Here is an 18622-nt window from a genome sequence, read left to right as displayed (position 1 = left end):
TAAAAATGGGGAGGCCTGATTTGGCAGTAGTTACCGTGAAAAGTAACAGGGCATCTTAAAGGACCATAACTTTTGTATGAGCCAGCAACGTGTTGTGGCGGCTGTAAATGCCCAGACTTGGGCATTGTCAATGAAAGATCTCAGGATGTGATTTTCTTGCTGTGCCCTATGCATCTAGATCACATCCAGCATATTTTATTCACTTTGGGGGCCTGAGGTTTGAGCTGGATATTGACAATGTAGAAACAGGCGACTAGGACAGCAGTGGGTCCTGTCAGCACTGAATAGTTGAAAGAATTGAGGATGTTTTGCTTAGTAGGCATCCTAGGAGAGCGCAAAGGAGTCCACATATGAAAGAGGGAGTAGACTCATTAAGGCTCCAGATGGCCAAACTACAGACCTTGGAAAGCAATGAGATGGGGGTTCTCTTTGGCTGAATATGAGTGTGTACGTGTGTGTGTGTGTGTGTGTGTGTGATGTAAATATTGGGATTGTCTAGTAATGGAATAGACCTCTGGAAGGAGTAAGTTTCTGGTTACTGAAAGTATTTAAGCTGAGGTTGGATGGATCCCTGCCAAGAACTACCATAAAATGCATTGCTTCGCTGGATTCACTCACTCACTCACTCACTCACTCACTCACTCACTCACTCACTCACTTCTTATTGAGCCCTGCCTATGTGTCAAGCATGGTGCTCAGTGCTGAGGAGACAGAGATCAATACTGTGGGCAAGAAGCTGGATTAAATAACCCCAAAGATCCCATCATGGTTGTGGTTGAAAGAAATTGCTTGATGCTTCGATTTCTTTTGCCTTAATAAAAGTGTGGAGCTCTGATGTGTGTCTTACTCTCTCTTTGAAACACTCCAGCATGTTGCTATCACATTTCTCATGGGATGTGGAGTTATGCTTCATATCACTCTCAGAAAGATTGGAGGCCTTTAACTCCTGTACATGACAATATTTTATTTCTCCAGCTTTGAACATGGAGGTTAAAGTTGAATGTGGAGTCAGCTTTTGATGGAATAATGTTGATTTTTCATGGCAAGTGTTTAATTCCAGGCTGACTTACGTAAGTTTTTAAAGATGCAAGATTTATCAGAAAGTATCATGAGAGAACATAATGCTTACTAAATGTAAGGTGATATTATTTACTAATGTTGGAATTCATTGTACTTAAAACATAAGAGTCAGGTTCTAAGGTTACACTTATTTCTTGAGAGGAGTTATCATTTGTGTATATGGAGAGATTAAACCTCCAACTTCAATATTTGTAGATTGATCATATATCTGGACTAGTTCTAGCCCCTCTTGTAGAGATCAGATAGTACCAGGAAGAGCCGAGGTGCCAGGAACAAAGTGTGCAGATTTGGAGGTGATGTTGGGGTCTCTGTACATTTTGGCCCATCATGTAAGGCCAACTGTTCATTTGTTTTATGTCTAGGTTTGGAATTCACCCAGTTGCAGGCCGGATGCCTGGTCAGCTTAATGTGCTGCTGGCTGAGGCTGGGGTGCCATATGATATTGTGTTGGAAATGGACGAGATCAACCATGATTTCCCAGGTAAGTAGTGGGGGCATGGTGAAGCTTGTTCTTCGTCCGAATAAAGTGATACCAGTCTTAGGACATAAATTGTGGGATTACTGAAGACCTACTAGTCCGATGAAGAGTAACCTGCTCCTAGGAGGTGTGCAGTTGAAATGAAATAAACGAAAGACAGTACTGAATAAGGTACAACAGGCTTGTGAATGGCATGGGTAGTTTTGGGGCCTAGGAGCAGATCGGAAGGGTGGTGAAAATCTCCGGAGGCAGTGGAAGAGGGACTCTGAAGAGACCTGGCTTTGGGATCCAGGTTTTGACTCCACTTTTGGAACTAGATACTCAGCCTCAGGTTCCTCATTTATAAAATTGCTTCTATTGGTAACTTAATGTCTAATTCTCGTCAGCATCTGAGATTTTACTGGCTTCCAATTGTACCAACTCATGATCAAGAAAGTAGTTTTCTGTTTTCCTTTAAAGTACTAGGACTTCACTAGATAAGGTGCCGTACTTTATGGCTGTCGTTGGGTAGATGTTGAATGTTAATGACATTTGGCTCAAGATCATGTTTGTTAAAATTAAACCAGTTCCCTCTGGCAAGTATCCACTGTAAACTTAAAAAATACTGTTTATTAGAGAAAAATAATGAAGTTGTGTGTATATCTACATTCACATGGCATTTTTGGCAAAGTTCTAAGGTAATTTATATTATAGTCCTTAAAGAGGGAATTTGGGCCATTTTATGCCCCTTTTCAGATTTCACTATTGCTAAATGATCTGTGAAACCTGCCAGTTCCAGGAATTATGGACCAAGCTTTTAATACAGTACAGACCCTTAGACCATTTTCTTTTAGACATCAAAATAGCATCTTATGGGGGTCATTTTAAAAGATGAAAATGGGATGCAAATCTTATAAAATAATATAACTGGCAAGATCATTGTGAGTTCATAAAAAAACTGTAAAGTCAGATTAGGCAGATCCCCTGGGGGAAGGGGAAGCACAATAATGCAAGCTCATCAGGGTGCTCAGGCTGAGATGCAGGGCCTACTGCTTTTTAGCTGTGTGACATTGGCTAGGTTACTGAGCCTCTCTGATAAAGCTCTTTGTGTGGTGCCTGACACAAGCGTGCATCCTATAAATATTACCTTCTGTTATTGTTGTTTTAAAGTCCAGATCACTATAATTTGCCTGGAAAAAGTGAAAATGACCCATTTGAGTTTTTTATTTACTTTTTTTCCTTTATTATGTAGACACCGATTTGGTTCTTGTGATTGGAGCTAATGACACTGTGAATTCAGCAGCTCAAGAAGACCCCAACTCTATTATTGCAGGCATGCCAGTCCTCGAGGTCTGGAAATCAAAGCAGGTAAGGTTTCAGACTTGTGTTTCATTCTAATAATCAAATGTCTCCTACAACATGCACCCAGAGCTGTCCTGGTTCACTTGGTGAGGAGCACCGATGCCTTTTGGGAGCCCCAGGAGCTAGAGTGGGTGTAGGGCCCAGCTCTCCTTATCCAGCTTCTGTCTATTCGGTGGTCACCAGAGAACCCAAGTAAATGCCCTGGTCACCATTTGAACTAGATGGTATTATGTGGGTGGATTAACAAAATCTGTAACCACAGCTGAAAAAAGAGCTGTGAGCTTTTGGAATGAGTCTGGCTGACTTCCAGATAGAGTCCAGTGAAGCAGATGGCTTCCCTCTGGGACAGTGAGTCAGTATCATCGCCTTCATATATGAAGACGAGCACATTTTTTCATTTAATTTTTTTGAAAGGGAATTTGTTGTTGTTATGGAGTGTCCAGAAGAAAGGTGATTTAGAAATCCAAACTATAACATGGCATAAGGAAGCAAGGCGTGCTCACGCACATCACCTCTGTGGAAGCTAACTCTGGGTTATAGAGAGCTCAGAGGCTTGTACATTTCCCCTGCCCTGGTGGAGGACAGGTCTCTTTACCACTCTCAGGTCAGATCTGCATTTTAACAGTCATAATTATGTAATATACATTTCCCTTTAATTTTGTTTCTTTTTATTGTAAATATGTGAGCTTGAAATGTGTGGTGGGTGAGATATGCACTTGTTCATGTGTAGATGAAAAACTATTGCACTGGTCATCAATATTTGAGAGTTTGCAGAATGCATTATGGTACTAAGGCTGTGTGAAGTGTAAGTAAGTTTATATTGCTTTCATTTTTGGATAGATTACATGTCCTAGACTACTATAGAAGGGCTTTCCATTTCCTTAAGAACTGACTTGATATTTAACTGAATAGTACCATCCATAATTCATGTAATTGTAAATGACTGTGACACATCAATATTAGAAATAGCTTTACTTCTTCCATTTTGCTTTGTAGGAGCATAATATTAGTTATTAGCTCTGTCTTGTGACAGGCTAGATTGCTTTTGTCTTGGAATCTTCTGATCTACTTTAAAGTGATGGAATAAAAATCACACCATTTTCCCACTCGGCTACATTTATTTTAGGATTTGTAGCAGAAGTTTATACGCTAAATTTGTTCTCTGAAGCCCATTCAGAGAAAGATACTTATTTTTCTGACTAGAAAATGTTACATAGTCTTTATGGAAGAAAAGCACTGAGAAGAAAATCTCTTTTAATCTTATCATTCATAGATAAACTATTGTTAACATGATTTTTGTCTCAGGGATAGGAGTACGGGCAAATGAAAGTTAATACAATGTAAACATGCCTTTAGAAAGCACTCCCTGGAATTGTGTAAGACTGTTGAATCACAGACCTGTACCTCTGAAACAAGTAATACATTATATGTTAAAAAAAGAAGAAGATAGTAGGAAGGGAAAAATGAAGGGGCGGAATCGGAGGGGGAGATGAACCATGAGAGACCAGGGACTCTGAGAAACAAACTGAAGGTTCTAGAGGGGAGGGGGTTGGGGAGATGGGTTAGCCCGGTGATGGGTATTAAGGAGGGCATGTACTGCATGGAGCACTGGGTGTTATATGCAAACAATGAATCATGGAACACTACATCAAAAACTAATGATGTAATGTATGGTGATTAACATAACATAATAAAAAATTTACCACCAAAAAAAGAAAAAAAGCACTCCCTGTGTATTGTAGAAGTCTGTGTGCTCAGGAGTTAGTAGTGGTACGTGCTTCATTCAAAGCTAGGGCAGGGCAGGGTCGGCCTATCACATCCCAGTCAGGTCTGTTAAATACACTCACTCTCTCAGTTCATCTTTGCTCCTTAGGTCATCGTTATGAAGAGGTCCTTGGGTGTTGGCTATGCTGCAGTGGACAATCCAATCTTCTACAAACCTAACACGGCCATGCTTCTAGGCGATGCTAAGAAGACCTGTGATGCACTGCAGGCGAAAGTGAGAGAATCCTACCAGAAGTAAACTTTAAAGACCAAGCTGTTGTCTGACAAAGCCACCTCTTCTGTTGTGGGAACAGGCAAATAAAGTATCACTCTATACAGCTGATAGACATCTGTATGTAGCAAAGCTCTTGGAAGAAAAAGAAGACTGAAGAAAGCAAAGCAAGCAGGGAGATTTTTCAGGAGCAGTGATCCCTTGATGTAAAAAAAAAAAGATTGAAAATTCTACATGTCTTCCTGTGCATATTTTTTGTGTTATGAATTCCAAAAGTATTTTATAAAAGGAGAAAGAACAGCCTTATTTTAGTTCTAATCCATTTGGATTTTTTTTTTTATTCTTCCTCAGTAGAGTGTTTAAGAAATTAAATCTTTAGGATCTTAGAACTTACATTATATACATGGATCTGAAAAATCTGACCCTGTAAACATTACAGCTACCTTCATTTATGTTTTTTGTAACCAGTGTTACTAATTTGAAACTTTTGTCAACTTCTGAGCTATCCTCTTACCATTTAACCATAATCTGAATTAACCATATCAAATTGGCTTCAACTTTTCGAACTGTACTTCCAATTCCAGGTTTCAGAGATGTATTTTCTGACTTCTATTTTAATACATTAAAGGACTAGATAATCTTTCAGAGATGCTGGAAACAAATCATTTGCTTTGTATGTTTCATCAGGACACCAAAGAAACATGTAATTTGAAATCAATATTGTATTTTTAAAAATCCTATTTCCAATCAGAGATCTTTTTTAATTTCAATCAATTTATACTGTGTATTACTATATTAAGTGCACTTGAATGGAATTCAAGTATTTGACTAATAAAATGAGTTCATCATGTTTGCATAGAGATGTAGCAATTGTCTCTGGTAACAAAGGGCTAAAGTGAATAGTTCTGCCTGTTACTGACATCTGGGGAGGACTTGCTACTATGAAATAGATGAAATTAATTGGTCTCTTAACTGTTGGCAAGAATTTTTTTTCCAAATCAGAGTGTGTTTTGAGGTCTTATGTAATTGATGACATTTGAGAAAAATGGTGGCACTTTTTTTTTTAGCTACTTATTTATCTAAGCACCAGTAAAAACCATGTCTTTTTGCGGTAAAAGTGTAGATTTTCTTTGTGACTTTGCTACTGTTCCAAAAGCTCCTTATAGGTGAATGTGTGAGGAATACTTGGAACATCTGCCTCTCTATTTAACTAATTTGGTACTAAGTTTCTCGAAACAATTATAAACACATAAAAACTATTTCTAAACCAGAAAGAGATATAACTGGTGTGAAATTTTTTACTGTAATGCTTGTGTTTACTCAGTTTACAACTCACAGTATCTGTTGGTTTGGTAATCAGCTTCTGTTTCGCTGTGCCTGAGATTAAAATCTGGTTGTGTGTGTGTGTGTGTGTGTGTGTACATATGTTTGTTTTAAAAGCAGGAAAGACTCCTTTTTAATTTTTAAGTGGTAAATGCAATTTGCTACTGGATCTCAGATCATTAATAACCTAAAGTCTGAATTATATCATGCAAGTTCTAGAAAAAACTAGTATCTTTATTTATGTCCTTTTCCCTTTCTCAAAGTAGTAGGTACATCTGGAAAGCAGCAACTTGGATTTTTTGTTGTTGTTGTTTTTGAGATAATTCCTGCATTCAGCTTGAACTAAAAGTAATTATACTTGGATTTATTTACTTTTGTTGTTTATAGTATTTTTAAAAGTGAGGACCTCATTCTTTGCTGCTCACTAGTCCTTGGTCATTCAGTTGTGTTAACTGAATTGAACCAACATCCAGTTTTTTGTTTTTTTTTTTTTTTACTTTATTGGTTAGGATACTTAAATGAATTTGGATACATAATTTCTTAAAGTAATACTCCTAAAAGTTGCTGGCCTTGGATTATTTATGGAAAAGTCTAATATCAACAAAAATAATCTTCATCCATCCTATTTTATTACTTTTTTTTTCTGCTAAGTCATACAACTGGAAGATCTGACTCCTTTTTATTCTTGTATTGCTCACAGTATATATTGATATTCAACTAGAAATAATTTTTAAAAAAACCATTGTACCTCAGAGGCTGTTACCAAAAAAAAAAAAAATAGAATTACATGTAGGCAGTGAAAGGCTAATGTTGATGTGTCTTTTAGACCTTTTTAACAATCCTTTCTTTCCTCTTGTTTGTCATAAATTGGGATAAATTTGTGTTTAAAGTTATGCGTCTGAGTAAAGAATGTATATAAGTAAATGTATACATTTTAATACATTATATGTATGTTTCTAACTGTGGACAGTTTTCTGGCATATAAATCTTTTTATCATTCTCTCCATTTTTTCTAGGGATTGGAATAGAGAAGAGTGAGAGAGAGGACTAATCTTTTTCTACATTGGGCGTTTCAGGCATTTATGGACTCAGGGAATAACAGTTAGGTATTTGGTAATGAATCTGGATGGTGGGCTTGGCCTTTCTGAATTGATCCAAGTCATGGCCCTAACTTTTAGATTTTGCTGTTTTGTCATCCAACACAAATATGGGATATATTATGTATCAGTCAGCTTTAGGGTTTAGTTCAATTTATCCTATCCCAAAGCCTTATTATGTATAATTAATAACTCATAACCCATGTGTTCATCTGACTGAGAGGCAAATTTTCAAGTCCCTTAAGGCATAAGTCTTATGAGTTAAAGCATTTTAGAACTGGAAAGTTGGATAGCTCTCTTGGATAGCTATGGGAGGTAGTTCAAATGTCTAATTTATAGCTCCCACCAGTTTTTGAGAGTCTTTGCCAACAAATATCACTGGGTCAGAATGGTAAAAGAAAAAAACAAAACCCTATACTCCAGAGGCAGCAACTTGATATTCCTGCTGCTCTTTAGATTCTCAAAGGAAAGAAGGATGAGTTTAATTAACAAGGAAGGAAGAAAAACTTTAAGTGAAACTTTTAAAGTGTTAGTGCAGTAAAGGAGCAGAAATTTTGAAGCTCTTAAGATTGCTGTTCTTAAACTTTTAGAAGTTACATATTGGGCTAAGGAATTAAACTGTTCACTATTTAATGGTTATATAAAGATTTACCATGGTGTATACTATAATTCTGGATGGAAACCTTTTGGATAAAATAGTGATGAAGATGATGAGACAGTAATTAGAATGTTGAATATTTGAAACTCTGACATACAATGATTAAGGTAATGGTAGAAAAAGATAGTTGGATCTGGGTAGATAACTTATTTGGGGAAGAATGGAAAACCATATTGGATAGGTAGAGAAAGGCCAGTTTATGATTATGGAGAACTTTAAAAGCTGGAGCTCAAGTAGTGGGGAGAATCTACATCTCTGTTATGTTGATTGTGAAAGCATATGACTACCTCATTCTATATAAAATATTTGTACTTCATATTCTTGCCAAAGATCACAACTTTGAACTCTGTTTTCCAGTTCTTTCCAAAAGCCCATTTCTGAAGAATAATAACTAATGAAAAGATAGCCTAAAGGATATGGAGTCCAGTTTGTCCCTGGATATTTCACATTTTGCTCAGAGACCAAGCCAGCCCTTCAGACATCTGGGTGCTTGGGCTCTGTTGTGTGGGTCATTGTGGATAACAGTGGCATGAAGGGGCTGGAGTGGAAGGTGGAGGGAGAGTGATCTAGCCCACCTCAGGGGATTATGAGTGTGGGGGAGGTACCTGTGTCAGCAATAGAATGGTGGGGAGTAAAAGTGGTTGTCACAGACTTTGAGAAGAATTGAGGTGGTGTGGATTTGGGGTACACAGGTGACACATGGGAAGATGGTGGCTAGTTCCTTTCCCCAACGATGGAGAGGTGTGAAAAAGGAATTGAGAACTTAGGGCAAGGGGTTGGAGGTGTTCCTATTTGTTATAAAGACAGAAGAGGAAGATCTAAGAACTTTCTCATCCAACTTCCTGTTGCATTTGGGAAGTTGAAAAGCACAGCACAAAGTGATTTGATGTATAGGGAATAGTAAAAACCCGTGGAAATGGACCATTCAGAAATTCAGATAAGGCCATTTTTCCCCCATCCACCTACCTTGTTTTTGGCTTACCACAGGAAAAACAAAACTTGGAAACTTCTCCAGTAAGGTGTAGAACTAGATTTAGCCAGTGAACTTTTATCTAAATCAGCCCTTCTCTGGACCCGATTGTCCAAAAGCCAGTGAACCACTGTCAGCCAGGCTTGCCTTCCCCCCCTTCTTTCCTCCAGTTTGGGAGTGCACTTTCCACAAGAGTACAGTGCTTACACAAATGGAGCAGGGTCTGTTCCTGGTGAATTCCATCCAGACCTTGGGATTCTAGGCCCCTACTACTACTACTACTACTACTACTACTACTACTGCTACTACTGCTACTACTACTACTGCTACTACTACTACTGCTACTACTGCTACTACTGCTACTGCTGCTACTGCTACTACTACTACTACTACTACTACTACTGCTACTACTACTACTACTACTGCTACTACTACTACTACTACTGCTACTACTACTACTACTACTACTGCTGCTGCTACTACTACTACTACTACTGCTACTACTACTACTACTACTGCTACTACTACTGCTACTGCTGCTACTGCTACTACTACTACTACTACTACTGCTACTACTACTACTGCTACTACTACTACTGCTACTACTACTACTACTGCTGCTGCTGCTGCTACTACTACTACTACTACTACTACTACTGCTACTACTACTACTACTACTACTACTGCTACTGCTACTACTACTCCTCCTCCTCCTCCTCCTCACACACACACGCTGGGTCTGAACTGAAAGGTCACCTCTAAACCTCTAGAGAAATGGGAGAAAGTCTGACTGGGTAACTGCCTTGTGTTACGTCAGTAGGGAGATAACGTCTTCCCCAGAGGGATGAAACAGAATGTCATGGCTTTATCTTAAAATATTTTGTCACTACTCTGAGTTTACTGGAACACTATGCCTCAGAAATCAGTCCTTCTAGAAAAGGCCTTTTAAAGCTTTCAGGGCTTTACTGATTCGTGGAAAATTTTGTTCTTGCAAATTATAGCCGGCTCTGTGGTTTTGTCCCATTGGGGTATCTATGAGCCTGGAAGCTTAGACATACTTTAGGTCCACACCCTTGTGTCTGATTGAGGATGACTGCTTCATTAGTGTTGGGTGTAATTATAGTAACTTGGAAACATGCTCATATAAAGATTAGAATCATCATTGTAAATGAGACCAATAGAACATTCAAAGACTATGACAAAATCTTATGAAAATCTTATCCTACACGGAAGAGCTTTAGAGTACTGTACTGCTTTTGGTCCTTGCTGTCATGCATCTCACCCAGAATGCTGTCTGTGTAAGCATCACGAATGAGTGGATTTTAATGATGAATACAGGAAAAGTAGTTGGGTGATGGCATCACTATGAATCACTTTTGGTAATGCCTACATTTCTGGAGGGTCTCACCTTTTGCTAAATTAAAGATAAAGGCATTTTAATAAGTATGTTACCATGGGTGTGGGGGGGGGGGAGGGAAGGAAGTGCATTTTTATGTGTGTTCCACATGGAATTCTGTTTAGGACTCATCTGGAAGTTTATCTTAACCCCTTTTTTTTTTTTTTTAATTCCAGATAGAAAGACTCTGCCCTCTTACTCATTTTAGTAGCTCAGTTGGTAATAGTAACAGCAGCTACTAGTTGATGAGTGCTCATTTTGTGCTAGGCACCATCTTGTTGGCATCCTGTGAGTTTTCAGGGCCTTCTACAATAGAAGATGGTGCCCTCTACCTGACGGCAGCAGGGTCCACTCAACCACTCTTGATGTTTGTTAAGCAGATGTAGCTTAAAGGAAAGATGGCACTCACAGAAGGGAGGAACCACGTCATACTAAACTCTATTTTTTAAAAAAACCCAGTTGAAATTTCAGCCAGAAGATGCCAACCACTTACAAAATGACATGAAGAAATGTGACTTTTGGGGAGGAAACCAGTGCCAGCTGTTTTCACACACGGCACGACAAAAATTGCTACCTATCGCGTCATGATTTGTCTCTCCACCCATTCTGTCTCCAAGCTGCCATTTGCCTCATACACAAAAGCTTAAATCCTGGGGTTGCTTCTTCCTTAGGAGCAGAACCAAGGAGTCTTTGGAGCAGATTTTCCAAAACCCTTCCAGGGTTTTGCTTTCCAGAATCATAGCTACCATACCACCATGTCTGCTTTGACCTCTCACAGCTTCCTACCCAACAGCCAGTCAGGCCACAGCTTCTTGCTGTGAATTGTCACCTCCCAGGCCACAAACTCAGATGTACCAAAATATGACTTTATTTTCTATAACTGAACTGAATTCCTTTTGTTTAAAGCAATATAGAATGGGAAGGAAGAAATACGCAAGGTGGAGGACATGATAATCTCAATGATAATCTCTCTATTTTGGCAAATTTCTCCTACGATTTATATTTGGGGTGAAACTTTAGAAAAAGCCTTTGTATGAGAACAGAATATTAATTTCTACAAAGAAAGTAGTAAGTGCTCTATTTAAGTAATTTAAAGTGAATTGATTAGAATGCTTCAAGCAAAGAAATTTGGAGGAGCCAGTTAATTTTTCTCCTGAGATTAACAGCATATGAGCTTCAGAGACCTTTATTTTATTTTATTTTTTTAAAAGATTTTATTTATTCATGAGAGACAGAGAGAGAGAGGCAGAGGGAGAAGCAGGCTCCCAAGGAGCAGGGAGCCCGATGCGGGACTTGCTCCCAGGACCCTGGGATCATGACCTGAGCCGAAGGCAGACGCTTAACCATCTGAGCCACCCAGGCTCCCCAGAGACCTTTATTTTAAAAATTTAGACATTGAGTTGTTTTGGGGAATGTTTTTCATTTGGTCCTCTGCCCTGTGAGGAATGTAAAGTGCTCTTTCATCTAATCTATTAGTTTATCAGTAGTACTTTGGTATTAAATCTATAGCCAGAGTTGAACCATTCATTCAGATCTGGAGCACATCTGAAACAAAGACAGAAAAGTCAAAAAACAGCTCATTTGATAATTATTGTCTTTTTAAGAACACAAGTCAGCATTTATAGCCCATCCATCTAATTTTTTTTTGTACTGATGAATTTTTTTTAAATAATTTCTGTGTATGTTATTTTAATTTTCACTGGGGAAATTGGAGCACAAAGCATCACAATGTTCCCCTAATTACCCTGTGGCAGATGGAACAACAAGAACGGTATCTTCTGCCAATTAACTATGTTTGTCTTCTTAAGTTACAAGTGCTTGGTCATTTCAATAAGTATCATGTTTCCTATTTTACGTGTAAGCTTTTTGCTCCTCTGGAATAATATAGTCTCCTCCCTCGCCCACCGGAAGTAAAGGAATTGGAGCAAAATGGAACAAAGAAGATAATAAATATGTTCAAAAGTGCCATGGTTTAGTATTTTCATGCCACCACTTGAGTATGATTTTAGAATAGATTGCAAGGGACAACAAGGAGCAATCAGGTAGAGAGCTTAGCATAATAGGTGTTCCCAATGTACCAGAGTCTGGGGGATGAGAGGGCTTGTCCAGGTGGAACAGAGGGTGAGAGGGGGAAGTGGCCTCTGCTCAGCCTGGGGGAGATGGGGAAGAAAAGCCCCCGAGAAAAGAGACCAAGGGAGCATTCATGAGGTGGGTGAAACCCAAACTACGGTTGTTCTTCTTGATTCCAAGTGGAGGGAGAGGATGGCAAAGGAAAGAAGAATCCGAGATCATTGGCATGAGAATTTTGGAAGGGATGTGGAGTAGGGAATTGCAATTTAAACTGGAAGAAGCCATAAAAAGAGTTAATGGTAGCACTAATGACATTTTCTAGACTACAAGGTGATGTGGGAAATTGCTTATGCTTGAAATGTTTTGTTCTATTCCCTCCACCATTGACTCGGTTGGGTTTCCTTTCTATAAAATATATGATCAAGTGGCAATGACAAGCTTAGCTGTTGTTTTTTGCCATGTGCTGTACCAGGGAGCAGATATATGTGGCATGTTCCCTTGCAGTGAAATATGGGATGCAAAATTATAATTTGGTGGAAGTGCAAAAACTAAATGATTTGCAAGTTATGGAGGTAGCTCACAGAAGAGAATGATTGTTGCCTGGGTAAGAGGAGGGAATTCTGGGGAGCTTTTTGCAGAGAAGCATTCTGGAAGCTAAATAAGAGATGGTTAGGCACATAAGGAAGGAACAGCATTTTATTTTATTTTATTTTTTAAAAGATTTTATTTATTTGAGAGAAAGAGAGTGAGAGAGAGAGAGAGAGAGCACAAGCCAGTGGGGAGAGTTAGAGGGAGAAGCAGACTCCCCACTGAGCAGGGAGCTAGATCCCAGGACTGTGGGGCCATGACCTGAGCTGAAGGCAGATGCTTAACTGACTGAGCCACCCAAGTGCCCTGGAATAAGCATTTTAAATGGAAGAGATAGCATGTGAAAATTCACTGAATCAAGATTTTTCAAAGGAAATAATTCTCTTCAAATATGTAACACAACACAGATTTTTTATTCATAGTTATTAATGTTTTAAATAAAACTCTGGTGCTAGAGGACTGTCATTTTCCAGGTTATTGTGGAGAGGATGCTTGGGGTCATGGCTCTTGGAATAGTCATTGTTTTTAAAAAAGTTTTTCTACTGCCTTTCAATAGTCATTTGTCAATTTTGGTACTGACGAATCTCCCTTTCCTTGCACTGCTCTCACAAGTAAAATAAAAAAATAACATTGCCAGTATTTTTCACAATCTGTTCCTTACCCCATCTTTGTCAGAGCACTCGTGAAGGAGGGACTCTGACTCTATTCTTTGTGTTACAGAAGGCTCAGGTTACCAAGAAAGAGTGGAGTCAGTTGAAACTGGGCAGTGGTAACTCAGTAGTACTAGATTTCTCTACCTTTTCCCAAGGTCTGGGACTTTCTTTGACTTTTGGGTTGATCTCAGAAGATCAGTCTATCAGACAAGAAGCAAGCCTGTTTCTGTGGTGACCGTAGTCAGTGTGGTTTTGTGTCAGTTTACCTAGCAAGTACGGTTCCTAGAATTTCTTTCCTTGTCTGATTCTAGCTTAGCCCCAAGAGAAATTGTGTGAAATTTGGGAGATGAGGCAAAGCGGTAGCCATACCACTCTGAAGGCTTGTTCAGGGCCCCTGGGTACCACTGCAGCTCCGTGGGACTCATCTCAGGCCCCCCCCTTTTTTTTTTCATGAGAGACAGAGGCAGAGAGAGAGAAAGGCAGAGGGAGAAGCAGGCTCCCAAGGAGCACAGAGCCCGATGCGGGACTCGATCCCAGGACTCCAGGATCATGACCTGAGCCGAAGGCAGACGCTTAACCATCTGAGCCACCCAGGCGCCCCTCAGGCCCATTTGTTGACCTTGCACACCAGTTGGGACCCCAGCTCCTCTCAATCCTGTTGGATCCCTTTCTTCAGCTTCTCAACTTTCTGGGCAAACTCATGTACATGGACTCAGGAAGTGTACCAGCTTGTGCAGGTCACCCATGTTGTTAAGTGTGAGATGAGGGTTCCAGTTTGTCCTCTCTCTCACTTCATGTCGGGCTGTCAGCCCTGCTCACTGATGGTCACTTCAGGCCCCTGACCAGAAATAGAGCCAATGGCCTTTCATAGGCTTTCACTTTTCCCCAGCATCTACAATCGTGTCAAGTTGCATTCCTAGTAAATCTCTTTTTTCCTATCCCTCGTTGTGGTTCTGCTTCCCTGATTGAAACGTAACTGGTATAAGTCCTTCACAACACGTCATGATGCTAATGTAACTAATTTGTGATCATTAATGGTGATAAGGAATTAGGATGGCATAAGTAATTGAAATTACAGGTGGTCAAGTGTCTTATTTAATAATTTCAGCCATTTCTCTTAACAAATATCAAAATTAGATGACTCACATTTCACCACATTTGCAAATGGATTGAATGATGAGTTCAGTGAATGATTCTTTCATATAGATTAATACTTTTTTCCAAAGAGCACAATCTAGTGCCATGGGGGATTAAAACACTTGTAAAAGCTATCTTGTTTCTGGCATAGAGTGGGGCGGTGTGGAGAGAATGTTTCCAGGTATGATAAAAGGAGCAGGCTAAAAATTTCCATGATGTTTTGGTTCTAGAATATGCACACATACAGAGAAAGATGGACATTTTTAGAAATTCCAAGAGCTCTTGTTTTTGCTTATGTGAATCAAACCTTCTTTGACTCTGGGCTTCACCACATGCCTCGCTTTGGCCAATGGGCATTAACAGGTGACCTGCAGAGAGAGGCTGGACAAGTGCTTGTGCATTGGGACTTGGCCTTTTGGAAAGTTCCTTCCTGGGAGCTTGTGGTCATACTATAAGAAACCTTGGGCTGAATCATGAGAGGCAATCTGGAGAGAGTTTGGAGGATTAGGGGCTGTCTTGGACTTAGCAGCTGAAGGCAGCTGCATGAGCAACATCCATGTAACAGGAGAATCACCAGTTGAACCCTGCCAGGATTCCTAATAAACAGAATTCTGTGCAATAATAGCTTGTAGTTTGGGGGTGGTTCATTATACAGCCATGGAAGATTGAAACAGCTATGACAAAGTATTAATAACAGACTTTGTTCTTCCTTTTTTTTTTTTTTTTTTTTTTAGAAAAAAACCTATGCATCGACTTAGTTCTGACTATGGTGCCTTTCCCCCTTTCCTTAAATTCCTTCTTATTTCGTTTCATTGTCTCCACTTCCCCTTTCCTTGTGCGAGCATGGGTGGTCATTTTTCCAGGTGGCATGAGTTGGGAGACAGTTAGAAACCCTGTTTACTCCAGAATATCTTCCTTCTCAGTCTGTCCTGGTACTTGAAACTTCAACATTATTTAAAAAATGATTTTTTTTCCTTCTAAGCTAAGAATTTCCATCTCCAAGGATGAATGCGCAACTATCCGTGGACACAGAACATCACTCCCCATCATTCAGCATGCAGCCAGGGTTCGTTTGTTAGTTTGCTCTCCCAGGAAGCCGTTGAGAGGAGCTGGCCCTGCCTTGCCTGAGGGCCTTGCCCACACATTTACATCAGTCTGCAAGGCTTTCTCCTTATTTTGTCATCCAGTTAACTACTTCTCTTCCTTCAGTTCTTGACTCCATTAATACTTTCTTAGGGAAGTGTCCCAGAACCCCCTGATTAAGTCTATTCTATTCCAGGTGCTCATACCCTAACCTTTTTTATATGTAATTATATTTATACCACCTGGGGCCATAAGCTCCAAGGAGATAGAGATCCTGTTGATTTTTACCCACTGGAGTATTCTCGATACTTAGAATATACCCTGACCTGTGGAATGTGTTCAGTACATATGTGTCAGAGAATGAATGGATGGGTGGGTGAACTGAGATTCTAAACAATTGACTTCTCTTTTACCTTCTTTCTTTAGACATTTTTGTGCCTAGACTGGGTGTTTTCGTTCTATTGCAGGCAAGAAAGCAGGCCCATGGCATTCTAAAAGCTCTACGAGGTGTTTCAAGAGGGAAAATTAAAGTTGAGTGCTATGCTGAAGCTAAGTCTTTTTTTTTTTTTTTTTAAGATTTTCTTTATCTGACAGAGAGAGACACAGCGAGAGAGGGAACACAAGCAGGGGGAGTGGGAGAGGGAGAAGCAGGCTTCCCGCCGAGCAGGGAGCCCGATGTGGGGCTCGATCCCAGGACCCTGGGATCATAACCTGAGCCGAAGGCAGACGCTTAACTACTGAGCCACCCAGGCGCCCTGAAGCTAAGTCTTACTAGAGCATTGTGGACTCCCTTACAATGCCTTATCCGTTTAAATTCTTACCCCTGAATAAAGACCTTCTCAGAAGCAAGAAAACTAATAAGAGTTCACATGAGTACTAGCATGCCTTGTGAAAACATCACTGGGCTGCCATAAATAATCCTGTTTTTCCATGCACTAAGAGTTAAAAGCTTCCCTTTCTTCTGTAATTGAACAATTTTGGATTATTAAGGAAAACTGTAATGCTTTATTTTACTTGAGGTACAACTGACACATAACATTATATTATTTTCAGGTGTACAACATAGGGATTTAATATTTGTATACATTGCAAACTGATCACCATAGTAAGTCAGAACTATAACGCTTTAATACACTTTGTAGTTCTCACATTTATCTTCATTAAAATACGTAATAATTAAACAGAAAATAATTTATAATGGGTTTACTAATGTGAGCAGAAAAAAGGAAGTGTTGGAGCTTTATGTTTTATTTTAACATTGCTATTCTGACTTTGAATGGGTTGAGCAAGAATGGCAATCATGATTTAGCCAATATTCAATTTATGAATAGCATTTTTATAATCCTCTGAGGGTTGTGAAATCAAAAGCTTCTACTTTTATTTCCTTAGGGATAACTGCTGTTTATTCTTCAATTTAGAATATCTGGGAAGTAATTGACCTGGAGAAGCATTTCTCAAAATGTGGCCCTAATGACAGGTAAAAGGAAAATGGTTTCCTTTCTTTATTTTTTAATTTAATTTTATTATGTTATGTTAGTCACCATACATTACATCATTAGTTTTTAAAAAATTTTTTTTATTGTTATGTTAATCACCATACATTACATCATTAGTTTTTGATGTAGTGATCCACGATTCATTGTTTGCTTATAACACCCACTGCTCCATGCAATACGTGCCCTCCTTAATACCTATCACTGGGCTAGCCCATCCCCCTCCCCCCTCCCCTCTAAAACCCTCAGTTTGTTTCTCAGAGTCCACAGTCTCTAGTGGTTTGTCTCCCCCTCAGATTTCCCCCCTTCATTTTTCCCTTCCTACTATCTTCTTTTTTTTTTAATATGACATAATGTATTATTTGTTTCAGAGGTACAGGTCTGTGATTCATCAGTCTTACACAATTCACAGCGCTCACCATAGCACATACCCTCCCCGATGTCTATCACCCAGCCACCCCATCCTTCCCACCCCCAACACTCCAGCAACCCTCAGTTTGTTTCCTGAGATTAAGAATTCCTCGTATCAGTGAGATCATATGATACATGTCTTTCTCTGATTGACTTATTTCGCTTAACATAATGCCCTCTAGTTCCATCCACGTCATTGCAAATGGCAAGATTTTGTTTCTTTTGATGGCTGCATAATATTCCATTATATATATATATATATATATATATATGTATATATATATATATACACACATATAACACCACATCTTCTTTATCCATTCATCTGTCGATGGACATCTTGACTCTTTCCATAGTTTGGCTATTGTGGACATTGCTGCTATAAACATTGGGGTGCACGTACCCCTCCCTTTGGATCACTACATTTGTGTCTTTGGGGTGAATACCCAGTAGTGCAATTGCTGGGTTGTACAGTAGCTCTATTTTCAACTTTTTGAGGAACCTCCATACTGTTTCCCAGAGTGGCTGCGCCAGCTTGCATTCCCACCCACAGTGTAGGAGGGTTCCCCTTTCTCTGCATCTGTTGTTTACTGACTTGTTAATTTTAGCCATTCTGACTGGTGTGAGGTGATATCTCATTGAGGTTTTGATTTGGATTTCTCTGATGCTGAGCGATGTTGAGCACTTTTTCATGTGTCTGTTGGCCATTTGGAATGTCTTCTTTGCAGAAATGTCTGTTCATGTCTTCTGCCCATTTCTTGACTGGATTATTTGTTCTTTGGGTGTTGAGTCTGATAAGTTCTTTATAGATTTCGGATACTAACCCTTTATCTGATATATCATTTGCA

General features: G+C 39.4%; 1 protein-coding gene across 6 annotated transcripts in view; it reads left to right on the top strand.

Annotated features, from left to right (window-relative positions):
- Nucleotides 1–6169, top strand: part of NNT (nicotinamide nucleotide transhydrogenase) — a 91144-nt gene extending 84975 nt beyond the window's left edge. For 5 of the 6 annotated variants that reach the window (XM_027605419.1, XM_027605421.1, XM_027605422.1 and 2 more), the window contains exons 20-22: nt 1443–1561; nt 2790–2905; nt 4773–4922. In XM_027605419.1, the coding sequence (XP_027461220.1) occupies nt 1443–1561; nt 2790–2905; nt 4773–4922 (385 nt within the window). Of the gene's footprint in view, nt 1–1442; nt 1562–2789; nt 2906–4772 lie in introns of all 6 variants that reach the window. The other variant, XM_027605424.2, reaches the window with a different exon arrangement.
- Nucleotides 6170–18622: the final 12453 nt, after the last annotated feature.

This window comes from Zalophus californianus, chromosome 5 (assembly GCF_009762305.2).
Source record: "Zalophus californianus isolate mZalCal1 chromosome 5, mZalCal1.pri.v2, whole genome shotgun sequence".
In the NCBI taxonomy this organism is placed as follows: domain Eukaryota; kingdom Metazoa; phylum Chordata; class Mammalia; order Carnivora; family Otariidae; genus Zalophus; species Zalophus californianus.
This window is presented reverse-complemented; position numbering and strand designations above follow the sequence as displayed.